The sequence below is a fragment of the Hylaeus anthracinus genome, unplaced genomic scaffold (assembly GCF_026225885.1).
Source record: "Hylaeus anthracinus isolate JK02 unplaced genomic scaffold, UHH_iyHylAnth1.0_haploid 11982, whole genome shotgun sequence".
In the NCBI taxonomy this organism is placed as follows: domain Eukaryota; kingdom Metazoa; phylum Arthropoda; class Insecta; order Hymenoptera; family Colletidae; genus Hylaeus; species Hylaeus anthracinus.
In genome coordinates this window covers 948,087-966,467 of record NW_026534330.1, presented here as the reverse complement: position 1 = coordinate 966,467, position 18,381 = coordinate 948,087, and the positions used below count along the sequence as shown (strand labels likewise).

The 18,381-nt window shown below is 39.6% G+C and overlaps 3 protein-coding genes across 5 annotated transcripts in view; 1 reads left to right on the top strand and 2 right to left on the bottom strand.

Moving 5' to 3' along the window:
* The window catches only part of LOC128886020 (circadian clock-controlled protein daywake-like), a 26,232-nt gene extending 7,851 nt beyond the window's left edge, over positions 1-18,381 (top strand). Inside the window, exons 2-6 of the mRNA XM_054140529.1 lie at positions 15,914-16,018; positions 16,753-16,845; positions 16,941-17,207; positions 17,298-17,456; positions 17,918-18,381. Coding sequence (XP_053996504.1) covers positions 15,943-16,018; positions 16,753-16,845; positions 16,941-17,207; positions 17,298-17,456; positions 17,918-18,066 — 744 coding nt within the window. The 5' untranslated portion in view covers positions 15,914-15,942 and the 3' untranslated portion in view covers positions 18,067-18,381. The remainder of the gene's footprint in view (positions 1-15,913; positions 16,019-16,752; positions 16,846-16,940; positions 17,208-17,297; positions 17,457-17,917) is intronic.
* Positions 114-11,810, bottom strand: LOC128886007 (transcription factor E2F3). 2 transcript variants are annotated; one of them, XM_054140495.1, is made up of 8 exons: positions 11,497-11,810; positions 6,477-6,574; positions 6,241-6,398; positions 6,036-6,177; positions 5,742-5,955; positions 5,388-5,661; positions 4,945-5,308; positions 114-3,469 (listed from the first exon to the last, which is right to left on the bottom strand). In XM_054140495.1, exons 2-8 carry the CDS (start codon positions 6,553-6,555, stop codon positions 3,345-3,347), a joined length of 1,356 nt encoding a protein of 451 aa, XP_053996470.1. In that variant the 5' UTR covers positions 6,556-6,574; positions 11,497-11,810; the 3' UTR covers positions 114-3,344. The 2 variants fall into 2 exon arrangements, with proteins under 2 accessions (XP_053996470.1, XP_053996469.1); XM_054140494.1 differs by lacking the exon at positions 11,497-11,810 and adding an exon at positions 9,899-11,483.
* On the bottom strand, positions 11,938-13,659 carry LOC128886025 (protein archease-like). 2 transcript variants are annotated; one of them, XM_054140537.1, is made up of 4 exons: positions 13,529-13,659; positions 13,289-13,313; positions 12,884-13,088; positions 11,938-12,644 (listed from the first exon to the last, which is right to left on the bottom strand). In XM_054140537.1, exons 1-4 carry the CDS (start codon positions 13,578-13,580, stop codon positions 12,459-12,461), a joined length of 468 nt encoding a protein of 155 aa, XP_053996512.1. In that variant the 5' UTR covers positions 13,581-13,659; the 3' UTR covers positions 11,938-12,458. The 2 variants fall into 2 exon arrangements, with proteins under 2 accessions (XP_053996512.1, XP_053996513.1); XM_054140538.1 differs by lacking the exon at positions 13,289-13,313 and having other exon boundaries at positions 13,529-13,637.

The window sequence follows — 18,381 nt, the reverse complement described above, 5'->3', positions numbered from 1 at the left end:
TATCGTCGTATAACCAACTATTATCTTGAACGAGTATATCCCGTTACTTTTAACTTTTATAAAATTTACAAAATAAGCAAAGACGAAGGTTATGGAAAATTAAAAACGTCACATTTCCCTATGACGTTACACAAGGTTATATTTTGTAACTTTCTCTTCTTTTTTTTTACGATGTTCTTTCGGCGGGTCGTACCCGTAAAATGTGACAAAATTTTCGTTCGTCGTATTGGTACATACATCACTCAATTTTTGTTAAGACAATTGATCGGAATCAATTTTCCCTTTTTATCATGGTTTTGAACAGTCTCAAATAAATTTGAACAGTGGTACTCTAACAGAATCGCTGGCTATATTTAGAATTAGTGTCAGAGAATATTGACGTATCTGTGAAACGCATTTTTCATCGTTTATTCAAATAATCACGGATCACTATTTTGTTATCAGAAATAATAATTCACATTCAATTTGTTCACATAGTCATGCGAAGTAAAGATTAGAAAAATCCTGTGAAACGAAAAAAAAGTACGAAAAGTACCACTTATTCGACGGACTGTCAGAGGTGGATAGAGTTTCACGAATATCAGGTTAAAAATGAAACGATGGACTGCCATCATCATGATAAGTTATTATAAAAAGATCTTGCAAAGTCTGAAAACGGTGGAAAACGCAGTTCTCGTGTCGTTACTGTTCGATGTGTTATCACACTTTTCCAACAGACTTCAAAATTAATCGATTACTACATAATTAAAAATCTACGTATTCAGACTTTGTAAGGTCCTTTGTAAGATTCAGGTAGAAAATATTGTAACTTCTCACTGGTGTCCGTGACTAAAATCACCGACCATTAACGTTCGACAATCATTAATATCATTCATTATACCACTCATACACGTTCCACGCATTCTGTTCCTTTCTTTGCTTCCCCTCTCGTTGCACGATGCATATGAAAAAAGCGCGATGTCACCAGTAATTGCAAACGAAAACAAAACTAGTACAATCCTCTCTGTTGCAGATAGGTATTGCATGAATATTGTGCAGAATAATCGTTTGCAAGTTCGTGAACGATAGAAGGGTGAATTATGCTGAGATCTGTTAAGAGTAAATCGAAGAAACTCTATATGTTCCATGAACAGACATTGAAGATTGTACGACGTTCTTTTGATAGAGTAAATAATATTCTCTTAAATAAATATATACTGTGACGATGCAAACATTAAAGCGACAAAACGCTTTGTTCATTGATTTCACCTCTATACCTTCTATATTCGTTTAAAAATAATCCCCTAGTCTCCTTTGTACATGTACATATTAAGTAATTAACATTCACATTATTCTGCACAACATTCGTTTGACTATAAAATGTATGTACTTATTACATATACATATATACGTATATATATGTATACAATAAGTAAATTTATAACCTAACATTCTCTCGTGTAATGCTTCAATAATAATATTAATAATAATTAAAACTAACTAATCGATATCGCGTGATAACCATTAATGAGGTGTCTGCAGCATCTCTGTTCTTTTCCGTCGGGGTCGTCACGTTCTTATTTGTATATATGTATATATATTTGTATTATTTACAGTTGCAGAAGGGTGTGATCATTATTGTGTAGGCACTATGGCTTCGGACGTACACTAAGTTGTACGTTAGGGTACATCCTTAAGAGACTTCCAGTTAAGACAATTCTCTCCAGTGCATTCTTGAATCCTTCAGGAACATTGAACAGTATTTAGGTTGCCTTGCATATGTTAAGACAAGAAATTTTCCACGCCGTGTTTACGCGGCGGAAAACAAGTTGCACTGGCGTAGAAATTCTCTATTGAGAAACCCCTTAAATCAGGTCCAGAATAGTACTGTATCCTGAATGAATCTTAGACATTTATCGTTACAATTAGAATTAAATATGCGTTTATATGCGACGATACAGCCTAAGATTTCCTGTTCTCTTTCTGTACGCTTGAGTTCGTCTCCATTGTTCGCGACCATTATCGAGGAAGCTAATCAACACGATGTACGTAGCAAGACTGATACTATGGAGTCAGTGTAGGATGACAAATCTGCCAGAATTATTTTTCCTCGCCCGCATCGACAGATAAATTTAATTATAATTCATGCATCGTCGAACCGCACGAATTATCGTTATCGGAAAACTCGACCAATTACAAAAGTATATAGAATAAAAACTATGCCTTCCTGCCATTATTTCTTCTTTTTTGTTTTTACAAACGATTCATCGACAAGCTACTATGCATCGACTGCTTTCAATAAATTTATAATGGATTCTTTCGGACGGCGGTCTTCTGCTTCAAACACGATTTAGAAAAAACAATTCAGTCCAAGTGATAAGAGAAGACGACCGTCCGGAACGAGAACGTTCATTTTTTGTTCTTTTTAATTATCACGTGAATAGAAACATTACACTAGGAGGGACATTTTGATGAATGATTCCGCGCGCTACCGGTTCAATTAATTTTACAATTCAACAACTACGAAATATCTTCGTAGCTTGGTGTTCGACACGAGTCCAGTCTCTCTTCTCTTTGAAATTCCAAATACATTCTCACCCTCGTTTTACTCTTATTTCATTTACAATATTATTACACATTGCACAGAAAAATGGCTTTTGCTTTGCCAGGCAGCTTTACAACTTATTCCAGAAGCTTAATCGGTCTCGACCGTATCAAGACGAGAAATACACGAGAGCACCGCGTAAACAGTTGCGCGTGATATGTTTCCCCTCTGTTTTGCGGCGCGTCTTTTCATCTGCAGAGGTCGAATTTTGAAAGGGATCCGACATGATACTTTATGCTGATGATTTACAAATGTTTTACGCATAGCACGAGTCGCGGTTAAAACACTTCAACGTAAGATATTCTCGACAAAATACTATTCGGTATTAAATCGTTACGCGAATCATTACAAATCACAAAATCCTATCTATACTTCGTATTTACATCCGCGTATTCTCCAATAGAGCTAAACAGCAAAATCATTTTACTAAGCCGTGATATCGGTTTTCATTGTTGCAAATTTGATTGTGTTTGAAACTGAAGATATTCGCGATCATCCTGTTCATACGGCATCGATACGAACTTCACTATCCTAATGAACAACAGACCAAAACGATACTACGATTTGCTATACTTTCTCATTCTAAACGAGTACAATGTGAAACGAAAATTGCCAATTGGGATACGTGTGATTTGAAAGCGTAATCACAGAAACAACAAATTATCCTCTATCCGTTCGAATACTGGGGAGGCGAACTCAGAGAGTGATAGTCCAAAAAGACAAAAGTGCTGTCACGATGACGATGATAAGGATGATATTTTTAGAATTTGAAATCAAAGAGATCCGAAAGCCCTTCCTCCGTGCCTAACGAGAACGAATAGTCGTTTTCGGAAAGAGGTGGTTCCAAGGACAGCAGGTGTTCTCCAAAATCGAGAATACTTAGATCTGTAACAAAAGAGAGAGAAAATAGTGGGCTTGTCCACTGTTATCAAACACCTTTACTTTCAGATTCGAATTGTCTTATATAGTACAGCTGTTTTAAGTTATTTGGAAATGTACGAAAATGTTGAATAGTCCAAGTCTTTGATCGTATTATTTTTGTAAGAATGTAATTGAAGAACTAATTAAACATCGTTAAAGTGCCGAACCAATATTCAAACGTATGCTCATCGTAAGAATTATACATATGTTAAAGTATGCTTTACAGTTAGCTGACAAATAGATTGCTTAGTTGTGTTATTGGAAGCCAAAGTATAAAATCGAAGTATGATGGAGAAATCAAAGCTACCGAATGTAAGAAGCAAAATATTAAGAAAATAGATACTTGCATGAAAGCACAAATAATCCAGTAATTATTTTATCTATAAAACGTACCTTTATGAGATACGAACTTTGTTGTTTGAAACCATAACCTAACTAGAACTCTGCCTGTGATGTGACTTTAATTTTCATAACACACAAGTCACAGTCAGAGCTCCATCAGGGTATGGCTATGTTCCATTGTTGAAAAGGTAGAGGACAATGAAAGAAAGATAACCCGAGTCCATGAAATTTAAAAGATGATGGGTGTTAACTTTTGCTATCTTCCTTTCAAAGAGATTACTTTCCATGAAAAGTTATGGAATTTATTAATAGCATGCACAACGTTTCTTTCAGGCTCATTAATAATTGTAACATTTAAATTATGAATGTAATGTTATAGCATCCTTTATTTGCCCAAGAAAGAAACGTGTTTTTTCGAAAAGATCCCAAAAGTACAGAGACAATTGCAGTGTAAAAAGCATTTATTAAAAAAAAAAAATAACAAAATGAAAAAAACATAAACACAAAAATACATTAACAGAGAAGATGAAGAAGAAATTGCATAGAAAAAAGATTTGATGAAAAATGTTACTTCATTATAGACTAATTTAACAGGATATATTAATGACAAAATTAAAGGATTAAATAAGTAAATTAAAAGGCAAAAAGGTGAAAACAAACTTATGACTGTTTGTATACAAAATATAAAATTATATAAAATTAAGTATTATATATATATATATAAACTTTCAAATAAAAATAAAAGAAAAAAACACTAATTAAAGAACTTGTATTCACCTCATTGTAATTGATTGCATTTTATGTCCAGCATTTGCAATCAAATGCAGCATTACATACAAAAGCGTACATGCAAAGCCAAAACAGCATACATAATATTTTAAACGATATTTTGTGAAATAAAAATATAAACTAAAAATAATACCATTAAGTTAATAAAAAATGTTAAAATTAAAATTGGATGTAGATGCATCAACTATTTTTTAAACTATCGAATTCTATTCTTTCAGCTCTAATTTCTGATCGAGTTAAAAAAGAAAAACATAACAAATGAAATAATTCCGAATAAATCCTAATTTAAAAGATTTACACGGTCCTACCTGAAGTGCTAATTTGATCCTCCGTTTGGAGTTGGAATTTGCCGCCACCCATTGGTCCATAATCATCGGACTCGCACAAAAGCGCGTCCCTCATCCCTGCTAAACTGGTAACCGAAGAAATAACTGGAGTTGTAGACAAACGAGTATTCAACGAACTCTCAACAGAAGGTACTGGTTCGACCCGAACCCCACTTCCTCCATTGGCCAACAGCTCAGTAGGCAGACAAGGTAAATCGGTTTCGTTCGACGAAGGCACAGGTTGCGTCGTCGTGTATCCTGAATTAGGAGACGTTTTAACTGTAGGGTCATCAGGACAGAGAAACACCTCTATTTCTCCATGAGACGACCTCATGTGCATTTGAAGCTGCAACATTAGAAAGAAGCAATATAAATATAATTTCAATTTTAATACAAGTTAGTTTCGTACAGTAACTAGCATTTACCTTTTGTTGACCAAGATTGTTGATAGGCTGTGGAACATGAAGAGTGGCTTCTGGCGGAGCCTTTACTGCCATTATAGCCTGGTCTTTGTACATTGGGACAGAACGTAAATCGTGGTACGTTACATAAGCGTATTGTCTGTCTGCGCAGAGCTCCCTAAGGTTTTTATCTGCACCGTGAATTAACCGATCTAAAGTGTTTTCCTTAGCTTCTAGATCCGCTACTTCTTTTCTGAGATCAGCAATGTCATTTCTATCATTTGGTAACTGACCGCCTCTGTAAAATACGACGATCACATTTACCATTATCAAAATTATTTTCAGTATTTAGTTTAAAGTAACTGATAAATAACATACTTCCATTGGATGTTGTTTTTACTTTTCTTCTCCAATATACCTATGCCTTCCAACACATTTGTAATGTCATATATACGACGTTTCTGTACTTCCAATTTTTCAGATGCTACATTCAAATCTACAACACCATCCTGACTGCTTTCGACTAAGTGTATGAACTTTTTTGTAAGTAAGCTCAGTGATGTATCATACCGCGTTCGCTCTACTGTTTTACCTGAAACGAACAAATAACATTTATTTTCCTAGAAGAAACAAAAAATAATGTATTAACTGAAAACAAAGAATAAAATTCACTTTTGGTAGGTGTGTGGCCAGTTATAGAACTTGATCCAGATCTCCTACGTTTACCTCTAGGAGCCTTAAAAGAGGATTGGCTGGGTCCTGTTGTTCCCATTTCCAAATTCAGTCTTCGTTTTACTGCCTGAACTGATATTTGCTATAAAAATATACCAAACATTTTATTCAATTTCTTTATTATTATTATTTTAATATTACTTACTTCAGTTCGTGGTGGTGGTTGTGTTGGTTTTCTTGTTACTTGATAACAAGGTGTTTGTCCATACTGATGGTCTTGAAGATGAGGACTCGGTGTCTCTTCAGCCACCTTTTGTGTTTGTACTTCATCCAAAGAGCCATCATCCAAAAATTCTGTTTTTACTAAGAACAATGTTTATGTAGACAAGTACAATTATACATTAAAAAGATATTATGAAATTGTCAATAGTTAATACATACTTAATTTTGTCTCTACCATGTCTGGTGTAACAGGCCTGGCAGGATCTTCCAAGACCACCTGTCTCCTTACTCGAGGCATTTTTATAGTTTATAAGAACCTAAAACAGTTAGAAAAATCTTATACATAAGGTAATAGAACAAGGAAACAATCTTACAACATAAGGTTGTAAACAAATCCTTTTATTAAAAAATTAGTTGCTTCATTTTGTAATTACATTTCATAAAAAATTATTGACAAAGCAAAAATTGCTTAAAACATGTGTAAAAAAATAAATATCTGATTATAAGATTAATACAAAAGGGAATTTCCATATTATTTGTCAATATATATTTCTCATACAAATAAAGAATCAAATACAGTCAGTTTTGATTTTTTTTATTATTACTATACATTCATGGGAGTAAATAATCATAAAATCAGTTATAGTTTTATTTCGAAATAGTAAAATTTCAAAGAATTGTAGAAATCATGCTGAACACTCAAGACTTGTCCATGAAGGTTAATGAGTCTATTAATACTATTTCGGTGAACAATTGAACATACATTTTCCATTTTATTGCATATTATAAAAAGGCGTCTATTATCCTGGATAAATTAAATTTGCAGCAACGATAGAGAAATCGAACCACGAGGTTAAAATATAATGTTTAACGAGATGTGAGTAGTTTGTTAACCTCGCTGACAATATGCTTTATTAAATATATCGACAAGAAGGTATCGAAATACAAGTAAAATTTCTATCGATCCTCATTCGTCAGTGAATTTTACTCGGTTGCGATAACACTTGTAAGAAGCAATAACTTTGTAGATCCATATCAGAAAACAGACATCATAGGGAAGAATATTTTTCATTTCGAATCAAATAACATCGGTACGACCAGTTTTAATACTAAAATAAAATTAGGAAAACGTAAAATAACAAGTCGGCAAATTAATGTCAAAGTTAAATTCTTATTTAGTAATTTAGTATATAAGGTTTTACTATTTTTTTATTTTCTAAATGGAATTTACAGTTTTCGTATTTTCTTGTTTCATAAATTGTCGATGATATCATAAAAATGAAAAAAACATTACATAAATGCAATCAAATAAAACAATATTAAAGACACTAGGATCTTGGACGTGTAGAAAAATAATCCGTTTAATGGAATAACGAAACGGAAGTGAACATCTGGTAGAAGCTACAAATCAATTTTTAGCAGAGTTAACCGTTACTATTATCGAGTATATGTATGTAAAATTGAACTATAATTTCGCTAATTTTATTAGCGAATTTGTTTCATTCCTGTTTTATTCGAAATTCGTAATACGATGTTACCGTCTAGTTTTGAAAGAGAAAACAAATACAAAGTGTCCGCGAAAATGAGCAGAAAACATCCTAAGGTCCCTGTTTTCAAAAGGCTGGTTACGCGCCTGAGCAGATCCACAGTGCAGTCGTACGAGAATTTTCGAAAAAAAGAGCAAGCGTCTCGAGAACACGAGGCAACGTTCCGGGTGTGGTTTAAAGAGGCACGCCGCAGGATCGTCGTGTTACAGCAGCCTTGCGTTGTAAGCAGTTTTAGAAGCAAATTCTCAGTCGAACTGCGTGGTTGTCTCATTTTTGCATGTTTGGCCGGGTACACACTGTCGACGTTCGACGAGATCGCGAGGCCAATAGCACGGTAAAGCGTATTCGAAGGTTGGGAGCAATGCACGGTGGCGAAGGCATTGATTGGTAGGATGTTATCTCGAAGATAAAACACTAGTGTAACTCCCGTCGACGGCATTGGACGTAAACTAGAAGCGTAGCATCGATTGGCACACCGTGCTCTTTAAAACATTAAATATCATGGTGCCGTTCGCTGACATTACGTGAACGTCCTTTAAAGAGGTATGCGAATAAATCCCGTCTCATTTACGCAATTATTTTTACAGTTCATCGAGCATCACGCGAAATCTGAAAAGTGTGCTTCATACGAGATAAGAAATATCATAGCAGCGTTGGTGAATTTCGTACAAAGTAAACCAAATATGCCTCGTGTGCACGAGGCTTCAGGCCCCAGATGTGACGACGAACCTTACTGTCCCCCTTTTTTTCGTTCTTCCGCTTGTAGAAACCGCACAGGTCGCGTGGTCTATCGACGAGACCCAGATCGTCCCCTTTCTCTTATCATAGCGAAGTGGAAAACGCGCGTACATCAACACCCTGCCTCACACGTATACAGCGACTGCGATCAGCTGTTAACGTCGATCGGAAGTTCATAGATTGCCTTTTATATTCGTGTTTCTTTTGGAACGTCGCGAGAACGTTCGGCTACGAATAAATAACGACCGAGAGGTGATCGTACCGAACGCGGTAATGCGTGTTCGCGAAATCCGAAAGCCACGCACCGAAGCGGCCATGCATACGAGAGCAAGCGAACGAGCGAACGAGCGAACGAACGAGCGAGCGAGCGAGCGAGCGAGCGGTCGGTCGGCCGGCCGGACAAACGAGGGAGCGCGATTATGCGAGCGCGCACACACACGCAGTGCCGGATCTAGATTCATCGGGTCCCGAAGTTTATTCCTTTACTCGAATGTTTTACGAAACGCAAATGTTATTGTTACGAAAATCCTTTTATTAGGTCTCTTCTCGATGCACTGCCATTGCTGTATATTCGCGACGACAATCGCAAGTACGTATCGCTAAACGGTCGGCTATTTCTTAGGTAATCAATCTTGAGAATCGTAGCATGGATGGAATGATCGAAGATATAAAAGCTCGAACAAGGAAATGTGTTGAATATGTTATCGTTTAATTCGATGAACGCACCTGCATCTTTGACAATATGTTTGCAGAGATTTTTAATAAAATTATGTATACGAACCACGCCGTTGGTATTTTACAAAGAAAATAATTGTTTTCCAAGGTTCTGAATAGTAGTCGAATGAAATGATTAAACACTAGTAAGGAGGTCTCGCGGGTCCGAAGTTAAAGCTTGATTAGCTTCACGGTAAATTCGGCCCTGTATGCACGCATACCAGTTCCAGGAGTACGCACACAAAGAAGCGTAGGATTCGCACGCGATACGCAGAGCCGTTTAAAGAGCCAAGCCGGGACTAGAGTATCCCTAGTTAGGCGTGCTACCGGCACGCTCACGAGGAAACGTAGAATCGGTGCACGCTTTCGCGATTGATCGCGAGAGATGCCAGCTACTTTCGACGCACCAAATCGGTTGCGCTCGAAATAACGGTCTTCTTTTTCTTTTCCTGTCTATGTGCGCTCCAGTGAGCATATCTTTTTCACGATTGCGAAAAGGAACAGCATTCGCGTGCGTGTCGAAACGGTCGCTAGTTCGAAAACGGGGATTTGTGTTTCGGTGCAAGCTAATTCTTTTTCAAGGTGGAGGAGTAATCAGAACAAACGAATACTGAAACGGTTTTCGCGTGTTTATTCACTTACTTGGCTCTTGAGCAGTGCGGTACAAACCGCACAGTATTTTGAGACGGAGGCCCACGCTCTCTTCCGGGAGGTTCAGCCAGCACACGGCGCGGCGCGTGTCACAGCACCGACGAGCGAGGCATATCCTTGCCTCGTCGATTGCAAATACGTCGCCGTCGTGGTCGTGTTCGTTGTTGTCGTGGTGTCGATGGCTCTAGATGCAATTTTCACTGAGGCCTGTCGATGACAGGACGGACAAACGTGCCCGGGATGACGAGAGTTAACCCGGTCTCCCGAGGCCAACGTACACGAACGTTTCGCTTGCTTTTTTCTTCGGTATATCATACACACACTTTGTACATACGATTACTCCCTCGCCCTCTCGCGTTTCTCTCCCTCCGTCCTTCGTTTTCAGCTTGTACCCGTTGTCGGTCGACCTCGTCGTAGTCGTAGCAGTTGCGTGGCCTTTATTTCTTTCTCTGTCCCTTTCCCTCTCTTGCTCTTTTCTATATATCTGTTTCGCTCTGTCTCTCTACCGCACTGGTGCGGTGTCCATTTTCTGCGGGGCCGATCTCGGCAATAGGAGCGACAGCCAGGCGGACTGAGGGCCCGAAATAATCGAGTGCAGGCGCCGAGCCGTTCGACCGATTGTCGTGTTTTCAGGTTCCAGGGAATGTGGAGACTCTAAAGTTCACGATAAGCCCCGCCTCGACATGATCGGTCGAGTCACCGGCGAGGAAAACGAACCTTTTCTGTCGGGGTGTCGCGCGCGCACACGAGGCCGGCTCGTGAGCTGGGCGATTGGATGGACAGGGCTGGCTGGCGCGCTGGCAACTGGCTCGGGCTACGAGGCAGATAGACCCGCCTGTGCCGGTAGTAGTAACACCGAACCGCGTGTCCGTGCGATCTGCTGCGCTCTCTCACAGTAACCCACTGTCAACGTAGTGGTGGCCTTTTACACTGTGTCGGTTTATTCGTGAACGCGTCTCTGTGACAGTGGTAGTAGCTGCTTAGGCGCCTGTCATGTGTCGGTGTGTTCGTGGACGCGCGCCTATAATGTACCGGCGCACCGGCCATCTGCCGGTCGCACACGGGAGTCCAGTACGCGCGCCAAAACCGTCACTTTGCTTTACTCCGTAACCACCGCGCCGCCAGCTATCGCGGATATCCAAAAAGTTCCTAGGCTCTCTCACCTTTTAATCTTTTTCCACGATACTGGATTTTAGCCACAGCTTCGACAATTTACCTCATCTATCGAGACGACAAGGACCCTCTGGATTTCACACCGATGTTTGTTTACGTGCCTTGGAGGTTGATGTTCCTCGGGTAACATTCGGCGTTGCACTTTTCCAGTATCGTATGTCGCGATCGTTTAAACGATAAACGTATGAGAAAAATGATGGATCCATGGGCCACTCCAAGTCTTTAAGAATACACCGAACACACGCGCCAAAACTGTCGCTTTCGTTTTCCACGAAACTGCCACGCAAGCTCCGAGCCATGTAGGTGAAAAATCCCTATACCACCGACTTTCACGCGACACGTTCGTATTTGATGGATCAGTTATTCGTTTTTGACATTCCGGAATGTTTTTATATATTGTCCTTAGCGATTATTACCGTGTCAATCCGCCATGGTCAGGGGTGTGCGGTTACGGAACAACGTCCACGCTTGATGTTGGCAGTGAGTCCCTTTAACGTGGGCCTTATCGCGAAGGAAAGGGGGCAAAAAGGAAACGGGAACGCACGCACTCCCGAATTATGTAATTCCGTAACCGTTCGATTCTCTTTCTTCGATTACACGAACCTCCGAAGATTGGGAGGATCCCGATGCCTGTCGTTTCTTGCCCGAAACTAAGCGGGCGGTCGTCGCTTCCTTCACGATGGAGGGGTGTTGGACGCAGGGCCGTAGTCTTTGCACGCGTAAAGTTGGCCTAATTTTCTTTCTCGCTTGCAAACGTTTCCGTGTACGATATAATAGAATCATTAATTGTATTTTCGTTGATTTCTCAAAAGTCACATTTTATTCGAGCAGTACGTTAAATACCAACTATTCTATAGTCGGGCATGAAATATTTTTATTGGTAGGAAACATAAAAATCATACACTTTTATTGTATTTTTTACAAGAATGTACAAGTATGGGATACAACAGATATTGTATGTTTTTAATACTTACAGGATTAAAATACAGTCGAGCGACACTTGTAATAAGTAAAATTAATTATAGAAATAAAATTACTTACATTAGAGAAACATATGTTAATGTAATTATATTTTGCTTATACAAAGTTGATTTGAAAAATTTATTCGGCGAATACTTGGGTTCCTTGATACAGAGGTCCGTACCTGAGATAGGTCGTCAAGAAGGGAGCCCGGTGTTTTCTTCGTAACGTATTTATTTGAACCCTACGCAGCTACAAAAGGATCGTACTCTATGCAGGGCGTAAGGGATGTATAAGCTCCCTTCTTACTTCTATGTACATGTGGTCATCCCCACTTTCGTATTTAAGACATTATTCCAAGTTAACTTCCAAGGGCGCGTCAAAGAATGAAATCAAACGTCGATCTGGACCCAAACGACTATATGTCTACGATCACGAAAACTTCGGGACGTTCCGATTGCGGACGATCGTGTATTTGCATCGCCGAATACGTAATGGCTTTCACCTCGGCATTTTGCGTATGCTTGCCAATCATAAATTCCTCCCCTATCGCCATCGCGTTGATCTTGAAGTTCTCGCGGTCGAAGTTAGTAATCTTGACTTTCTGACAACACAAAGCGTCACGTTTCTTACGAGAGGTCAAAACTATCAAAAAAATCAACATATACGTATAATAGGTGGAACGTGCTTCATTGCGAACTTTAGCTTTTCATCGGAATAAAATGAATCGAACTTGGTGCAAAACGCACGTTTTGCGTAACTAGTATTAGTCAAAGAAATGTTGTACTCGGAACGAAATCGTACGTGTGACGGTTTATTAAATGCTCGTAAATTTGAATGTACCTTTGCAACGATAAATGGGTCGGCGCTAAACATGAACAACAATTCGTCAAGAAAATGGAAAAGCAGACTTTCCATGTCGTGTCCCTCGGCGTCGATGTTGTGTACTTGTGTCATTTGAACCCACTCCAAATCCGTCATGTATCCAAACATGGCCACGGCACATTGTTCGAAAGCTTCCTCCAAAGTATCGCCCCACGCGTGTAACCTACGATGCATAACGATTATTAAAATATACATATATGTATTTATGAAATCTTTCCAACGATTTATTCAGATTTACGTTTCCTTCGCGTTAATAAAAATAAGAATGACTCGTCGTCTGACTTTTCGCTTGAGGTTATTTACGCGGTAACCTCCAAAACGTATAGGTCACTGATGCAAAGGATTTGCGAACTTGGTACTCACTGAACATCGGCCGTGTGATCCAGATCTAGAAAGGGACGTTTACACTTTGTTAGCTTCTTCTACTTTCTATAATTGTGCTTAAAATATTGAAAATCAAGCTCGTTAGATTTACACGTGTAGCAAAATGGAGGCCGGTACGGTGGCGTGCCGGCTACTGATTTTAGTATTCTAGATCGATTCGAGTATTCTTCCCGCGAATGCAACGCGTTATTGTACGTTTAATACGATACCGATACTCACATTCGTATTTAACAGGAGGTAACGCAAAATCTTCTTCGGTCAGAGCGTCCATGACTGCGCACAGCTGATTGCACGTACGAGAATAAACGATCAGCTGATTCTCTGACAGGTTTAATCAATGGTGGGCCGGTTCTGCGTGCGCCAAGTTTTACTACGTAGATGGCGTTACGTAGAAGGACGCTTCGTAACTTGAATACCGACCGAGAAGAGTCGGTAAACGTGAATTTTATACATATAAAATTATCAAATAGAATAATTATTATTTATGCGTTTTTTTTAGAATATAGTAGCTAATAAAAACTCAACTGAAATTAAAAATCGATAAGTGCTTTGGCGATTACTGAGTTTCAACCGATCAATTGATAACTTTTGCAATTTATATGCAATAATAAAATGATACAATTTGTTGAGATAAAAAAAAAAGTAAAACGAGAAATTTAATTTATTCGAACAGCTCCAGTTGAAACTGCTGTAACAGTCATTGGACTTGTACGCTCCCTACCGAATGCGGGTCACTGGAGTGTTTACAAATCCCTATGCAATAGTATACGCCAACGAACACAGATTTCGAACTTGTGTCATTTGCGTGCATTAGTTTCCATGATAGCAACAATCACCGTTCAGTGAGCGGTGGACCGCATAAGCAGCCTGTAAATGCTAATCGGGAGACCTACATAGTTTTCTTCTGAACGAGCACGAGATGCAAACCACTTATCTTTCAAAAAAGCGGAAAGCCAGCGAGAGAACAGGAGACTTGTTATGCTTAAACATTTTATATAAACCTCATCGTCGACAAGACTTATTATTACGAAACATTTTCGACGTGTCTGCTTCGCTACCAGTTTATTAACTGTACGAATACATGATAGTTGTTCTTTGCTACTTGGAACAAATAAACAATCGATCACAGGCTGTCTATTTGCATCCACCAATCTTCCAACACCTTCCCGTTTGAAAAGAAATAACGAACAAACGAAAGAAATCATCGTTATTCGGATCCAGTAAGATCTACTCGATGGATTCGTGCACACTCGTAGCAGCAACCGTCGAGCTGGAGTTCTTTGTTTGTGTCAACGATTAACTGTGTCGATCGACTAAACGAGTGAGAGTCAGACTGATCAAGAATGCATGTAGTACAGTTTCGTTGTCCGTTTTTCTTTGTCAGCCGCGTCTTGATGAAAACTAGTTTCTCATATCGATGCGATGTGATCCAAGGGCGTCCACTTGGACGCTTGTAATCTCTGTTACATAAAACTGCGTAGACGGTACCGTAGGGGATTCGTTCGGGACACATACCAGTCCTGGTCTCGTCATCTGTTTACAGTATCGTTTTCAACGCTAACGTTCGTCATGGATATCTTCAAGGTCACAAGGTCACGAATGCCTACTTTTATTCATAACGAGTGGTACGCAAGCGGTCAGAAAGTCGCAAGTGTCTTCCGATTGTGGTTTTCTCTTTGGTCGGCTGCTTTCCATCTTTCTTCGATTATCCTCGACTCCAGATTCCACAAATTGAAACAATCTTATGTGCGGTATGAAAAATTATAATTTTTCCAGAGAAGTTTTTCCGCTAAGTCATTCTGTTTATGTTGTTATCTCTAAACTTGATCCATGTATGCAAATGTATACTAGGATGTAATTTCGCGTCAGGTATCGTCAGTGACAAATTAAATGCGAGGGAAGCCGAGGCGTGCCATTAAAAATTCTGTATTGTAGGTTATTAAACTCGCATTGTACCAAAACAGCAATCACGGAAAGACACAAGTAGACATAGGCGAATATGAAAACCATAACTTTGTTTGGATTGCGAAACGATACCTCTAGAGATGAAGTTTCCGATGAAGTTTCTTTAACGGAACAAATGAGATGCTCGTTTTAAAGGTAAAGCCATCGTGGATGTCTCTGAATTCTCATCGAATGGCACGGACAGCCCCAGTTCTCGGAGGTGGGTCGCGGGGAACGAGCTGCAGTGGGAAAAATAATGTTACAAAAGCAGTAGAAGGTAAACAAGCGTGGAAATTATTCCGATAGTGGTTCTGCGAACACCTAGACGAGCGGGCACAGGGAGGTAGCAGCGCGAAACCCCGCGATGACGATAGAGCGACGTAGAAGCGAGCGCACCAAGCCCGGGATGCCGATGCAGTGACAGAAAAGTCGAGCCGAGTTACATCTGTGTACCATGCTACTAACAAAAGAAGAGCGCGTAAAGCGTTCCCCGGAATTCAACTCCCGACCGAGTTTTAGCCTAATGCCACCTGGTGCAGCCTGCTGATTCTCGCCTCTCACGTGTTGGCGCGCATTAATGACATGCAATTTTGCAACGTAGCTTTGCCCGAAGTCCTTGGCGCTGGAAACTATATAAACGGACCGCTTATAATTGGCGAGGCTAGCTGGAAGATTTTTAACCGAGCAGGATGTCGTGCCGTGCTGTACCTGTGATCTGTGTTGCGCTCTGTGGTGTTGCCCTCGTCCTAGGGGATTACCAGCTTCGTAAGTTCCAAAAGGTCGACCTTTACCCTCTTGCTCCATCGGCATCGTTCGGTCGCGATCGTCGGGGTTGCGATTTAACCTTCGAGTCGTTGGACGCATCTTGCCGCTTGAAACTATCTCCTTTCGAGATACTTTAATTTTTATACAAGTTAAGCTTTCTTCACCACACGCATTATTTTTTATTTTTTTTTTTTATTTTTATTTTATTATCAATTTATCAGAAAGTACAAGGAAAAACGTTGTTTAAAAATATGCCCATTTTCTGGGACAAAAATCAGCTTTGTATGTTGTTATATTTAGTCAGCCAGTGTGCTTTGTTTTTATCGCTACCAAATCTGACAATCAAGTTTACAACATTTTTGCTGGAATATTCGATAATATAGGACATTCCTATCGGGTCTGGATTCAGAGGTACATCGATGATGTATCGACGAAAGTTTGTTGTTTCGCGGTAATTGGTAGACCGTTGAAAGGATCAAGAGTTTCCGTTATCAGTGGTCGCGAACTAGCGAGTTAGAAAGTTAGCGTGGGACGCGCAGTGTGGAGGTAGCTTGAATTTTAGCGAAATCTATTAATCGACGCTAGCTGGATCCTTTCGATATTCTCGTCAACAACGGAATACATTTTTCCATTGTTGCGAGTGATTCTGCCGGCTTTCTTTCAGAATAAATTTTACTATGCTCGATAGGCAGCGTAACGTTAGGTAATCTGTGCACGTTTTCTTTTTTCCTCAGCTGCGAGCGTGAAAACATGCAAGAAGGACTCCGATGATTTTTCGTCGTGCTTGAGACTCGCCATTCAGGAATCATGGCCCGCGTTTGTACAAGGTATCGTTTATCGTACAAATATTTTATCCTGTTGTTTTTTTTTTTTTTTTTTATTCTCATCGAGTGGAAATAATAGTTTGAATTTATCTAAACAGGAATGCCCGACTTCGACTTGCCAGCTTTAGATCCTTATTATACCGATGTTTATACCAATGAATACGAAAGTGGTCAACTGCGTGGAAAAATGAGCGCCAGCGATGTCCGAACGTACGGTCTTGCCAAATCTCGTTTTCTGTCCGTGAAACCAGAAATGTCGAACGATTTCTTCCGATTGGAAATTGATGTCGAAATACCAAAGATTTTGATCGACGGCGACTACAAAGCGGAAGGATCCTTGGGCGCCTTCAAAATCGGCGGAAAAGGTACATCGTTTTAGCATAACGTTTAAACGTTAATCGTCGATGTGTAGATCGATATGAACCGAGCCACTTACAATTTAAACCATTCAACAGGATTCTTCAACATCAGCATGGACGATGTCAGGTGCACATGGGATATCTCAGGACACGTAGTCGACGATAGATGGGTTATCGAACACTTTAAACTAGTACCTGTGATTGGAGGCTTGAAAGTCTGGTTCAGCGACTTGTTTAATGGAAACGATGAAATGAGTAAGTAGATCGAATTACTACATCGCTATCTAATTATGTATGAAACACGGGATGATAATTATTTATCAGTGACGGTCTGGAATGTTGTACACAGTAGGATAGAATGTGACACGAGCAGGAAGAATAATTTACTATGTATGGCATTTTGAGTTGTCGCAAAGATTCATTAGTCGAACTACGTCACTTTGACATCCCATCGTTGCGTAATAGCCGTCGCGTCGCCACGAATGCATGGAAACTCGAGTTTCAGGGGAACGCATGATTAGCATGCAATTTGGACATTCTCCTCTGTTATTTGTTCGTGTTTATACTTTTGCCTTCGTAACATCAATCATCCCTCCGATTGTAATACCGTCGACCTATTACGCGATCTCTTACTTAAGACGATACCAATCTTCAATTTTCTTTACAACTTTCATAGGCATACTTCAACATACAAATAACGAAAATAATATTTATAGATCGTGCCGCCATGCTTTTCATTAACGAGTATTGGCCAGTGGTGTACCGTGGCATGCTGCCAAAGATGATGAAAAGTTGGGACGTGTATCTCACCGAAACAACCAATCGTTTCTTCTCGAAGATACCTTTTTCGTCGATTTTTCCCTGAAACACGCTAAATCAATGGTAAATCATTAGAAGTGAATCGAAGAGAGAACGGAAAGATGTTCGATTGTTTTTGGACAAGTTAAAACATTTGGAGCGAAGCTATGGATATGAATAAGTACGATTCGATGGATATGTTAATGTTCTATAGCGTAAACAATATTAGTGACACTTGAAGGTATTTTTGCATTTAAATCGTGTGGTCGTCGAGCACACTGCAATGACAAGCGCTAGCTGCAAGACAGCACTTGCATGTATCGTCAACTATGATTGTTATTGGATGGAATGTCAGCGATGTAAATAAACCAAATACCAAATA

Excerpts from the sequence above, each read along its gene's own strand:
- LOC128886007 (XM_054140495.1), bottom strand. The coding sequence starts at position 6,555 with ATGCCTCGAGTAAGGAGACAGGTGGTCTTGGAAGATCCTGCCAGGCCT. Across the intron at positions 6,178-6,240 it reads AACCACCACCACGAACTGAA|CAAATATCAGTTCAGGCAGT; the intron begins GTAAGTAATATT and ends ATATTTTTATAG. Across the intron at positions 5,956-6,035 it reads TGGCCACACACCTACCAAAA|GTAAAACAGTAGAGCGAACG; the intron begins GTGAATTTTATT and ends TGTTCGTTTCAG.
- LOC128886025 (XM_054140537.1), bottom strand. The coding sequence starts at position 13,580 with ATGGACGCTCTGACCGAAGAAGATTTTGCGTTACCTCCTGTTAAATAC. Across the intron at positions 13,314-13,528 it reads ACCTCCTGTTAAATACGAAT|ATCTGGATCACACGGCCGAT; the intron begins GTGAGTATCGGT and ends GTCCCTTTCTAG. Across the intron at positions 13,089-13,288 it reads GATCACACGGCCGATGTTCA|GTTACACGCGTGGGGCGATA; the intron begins GTGAGTACCAAG and ends TATGCATCGTAG.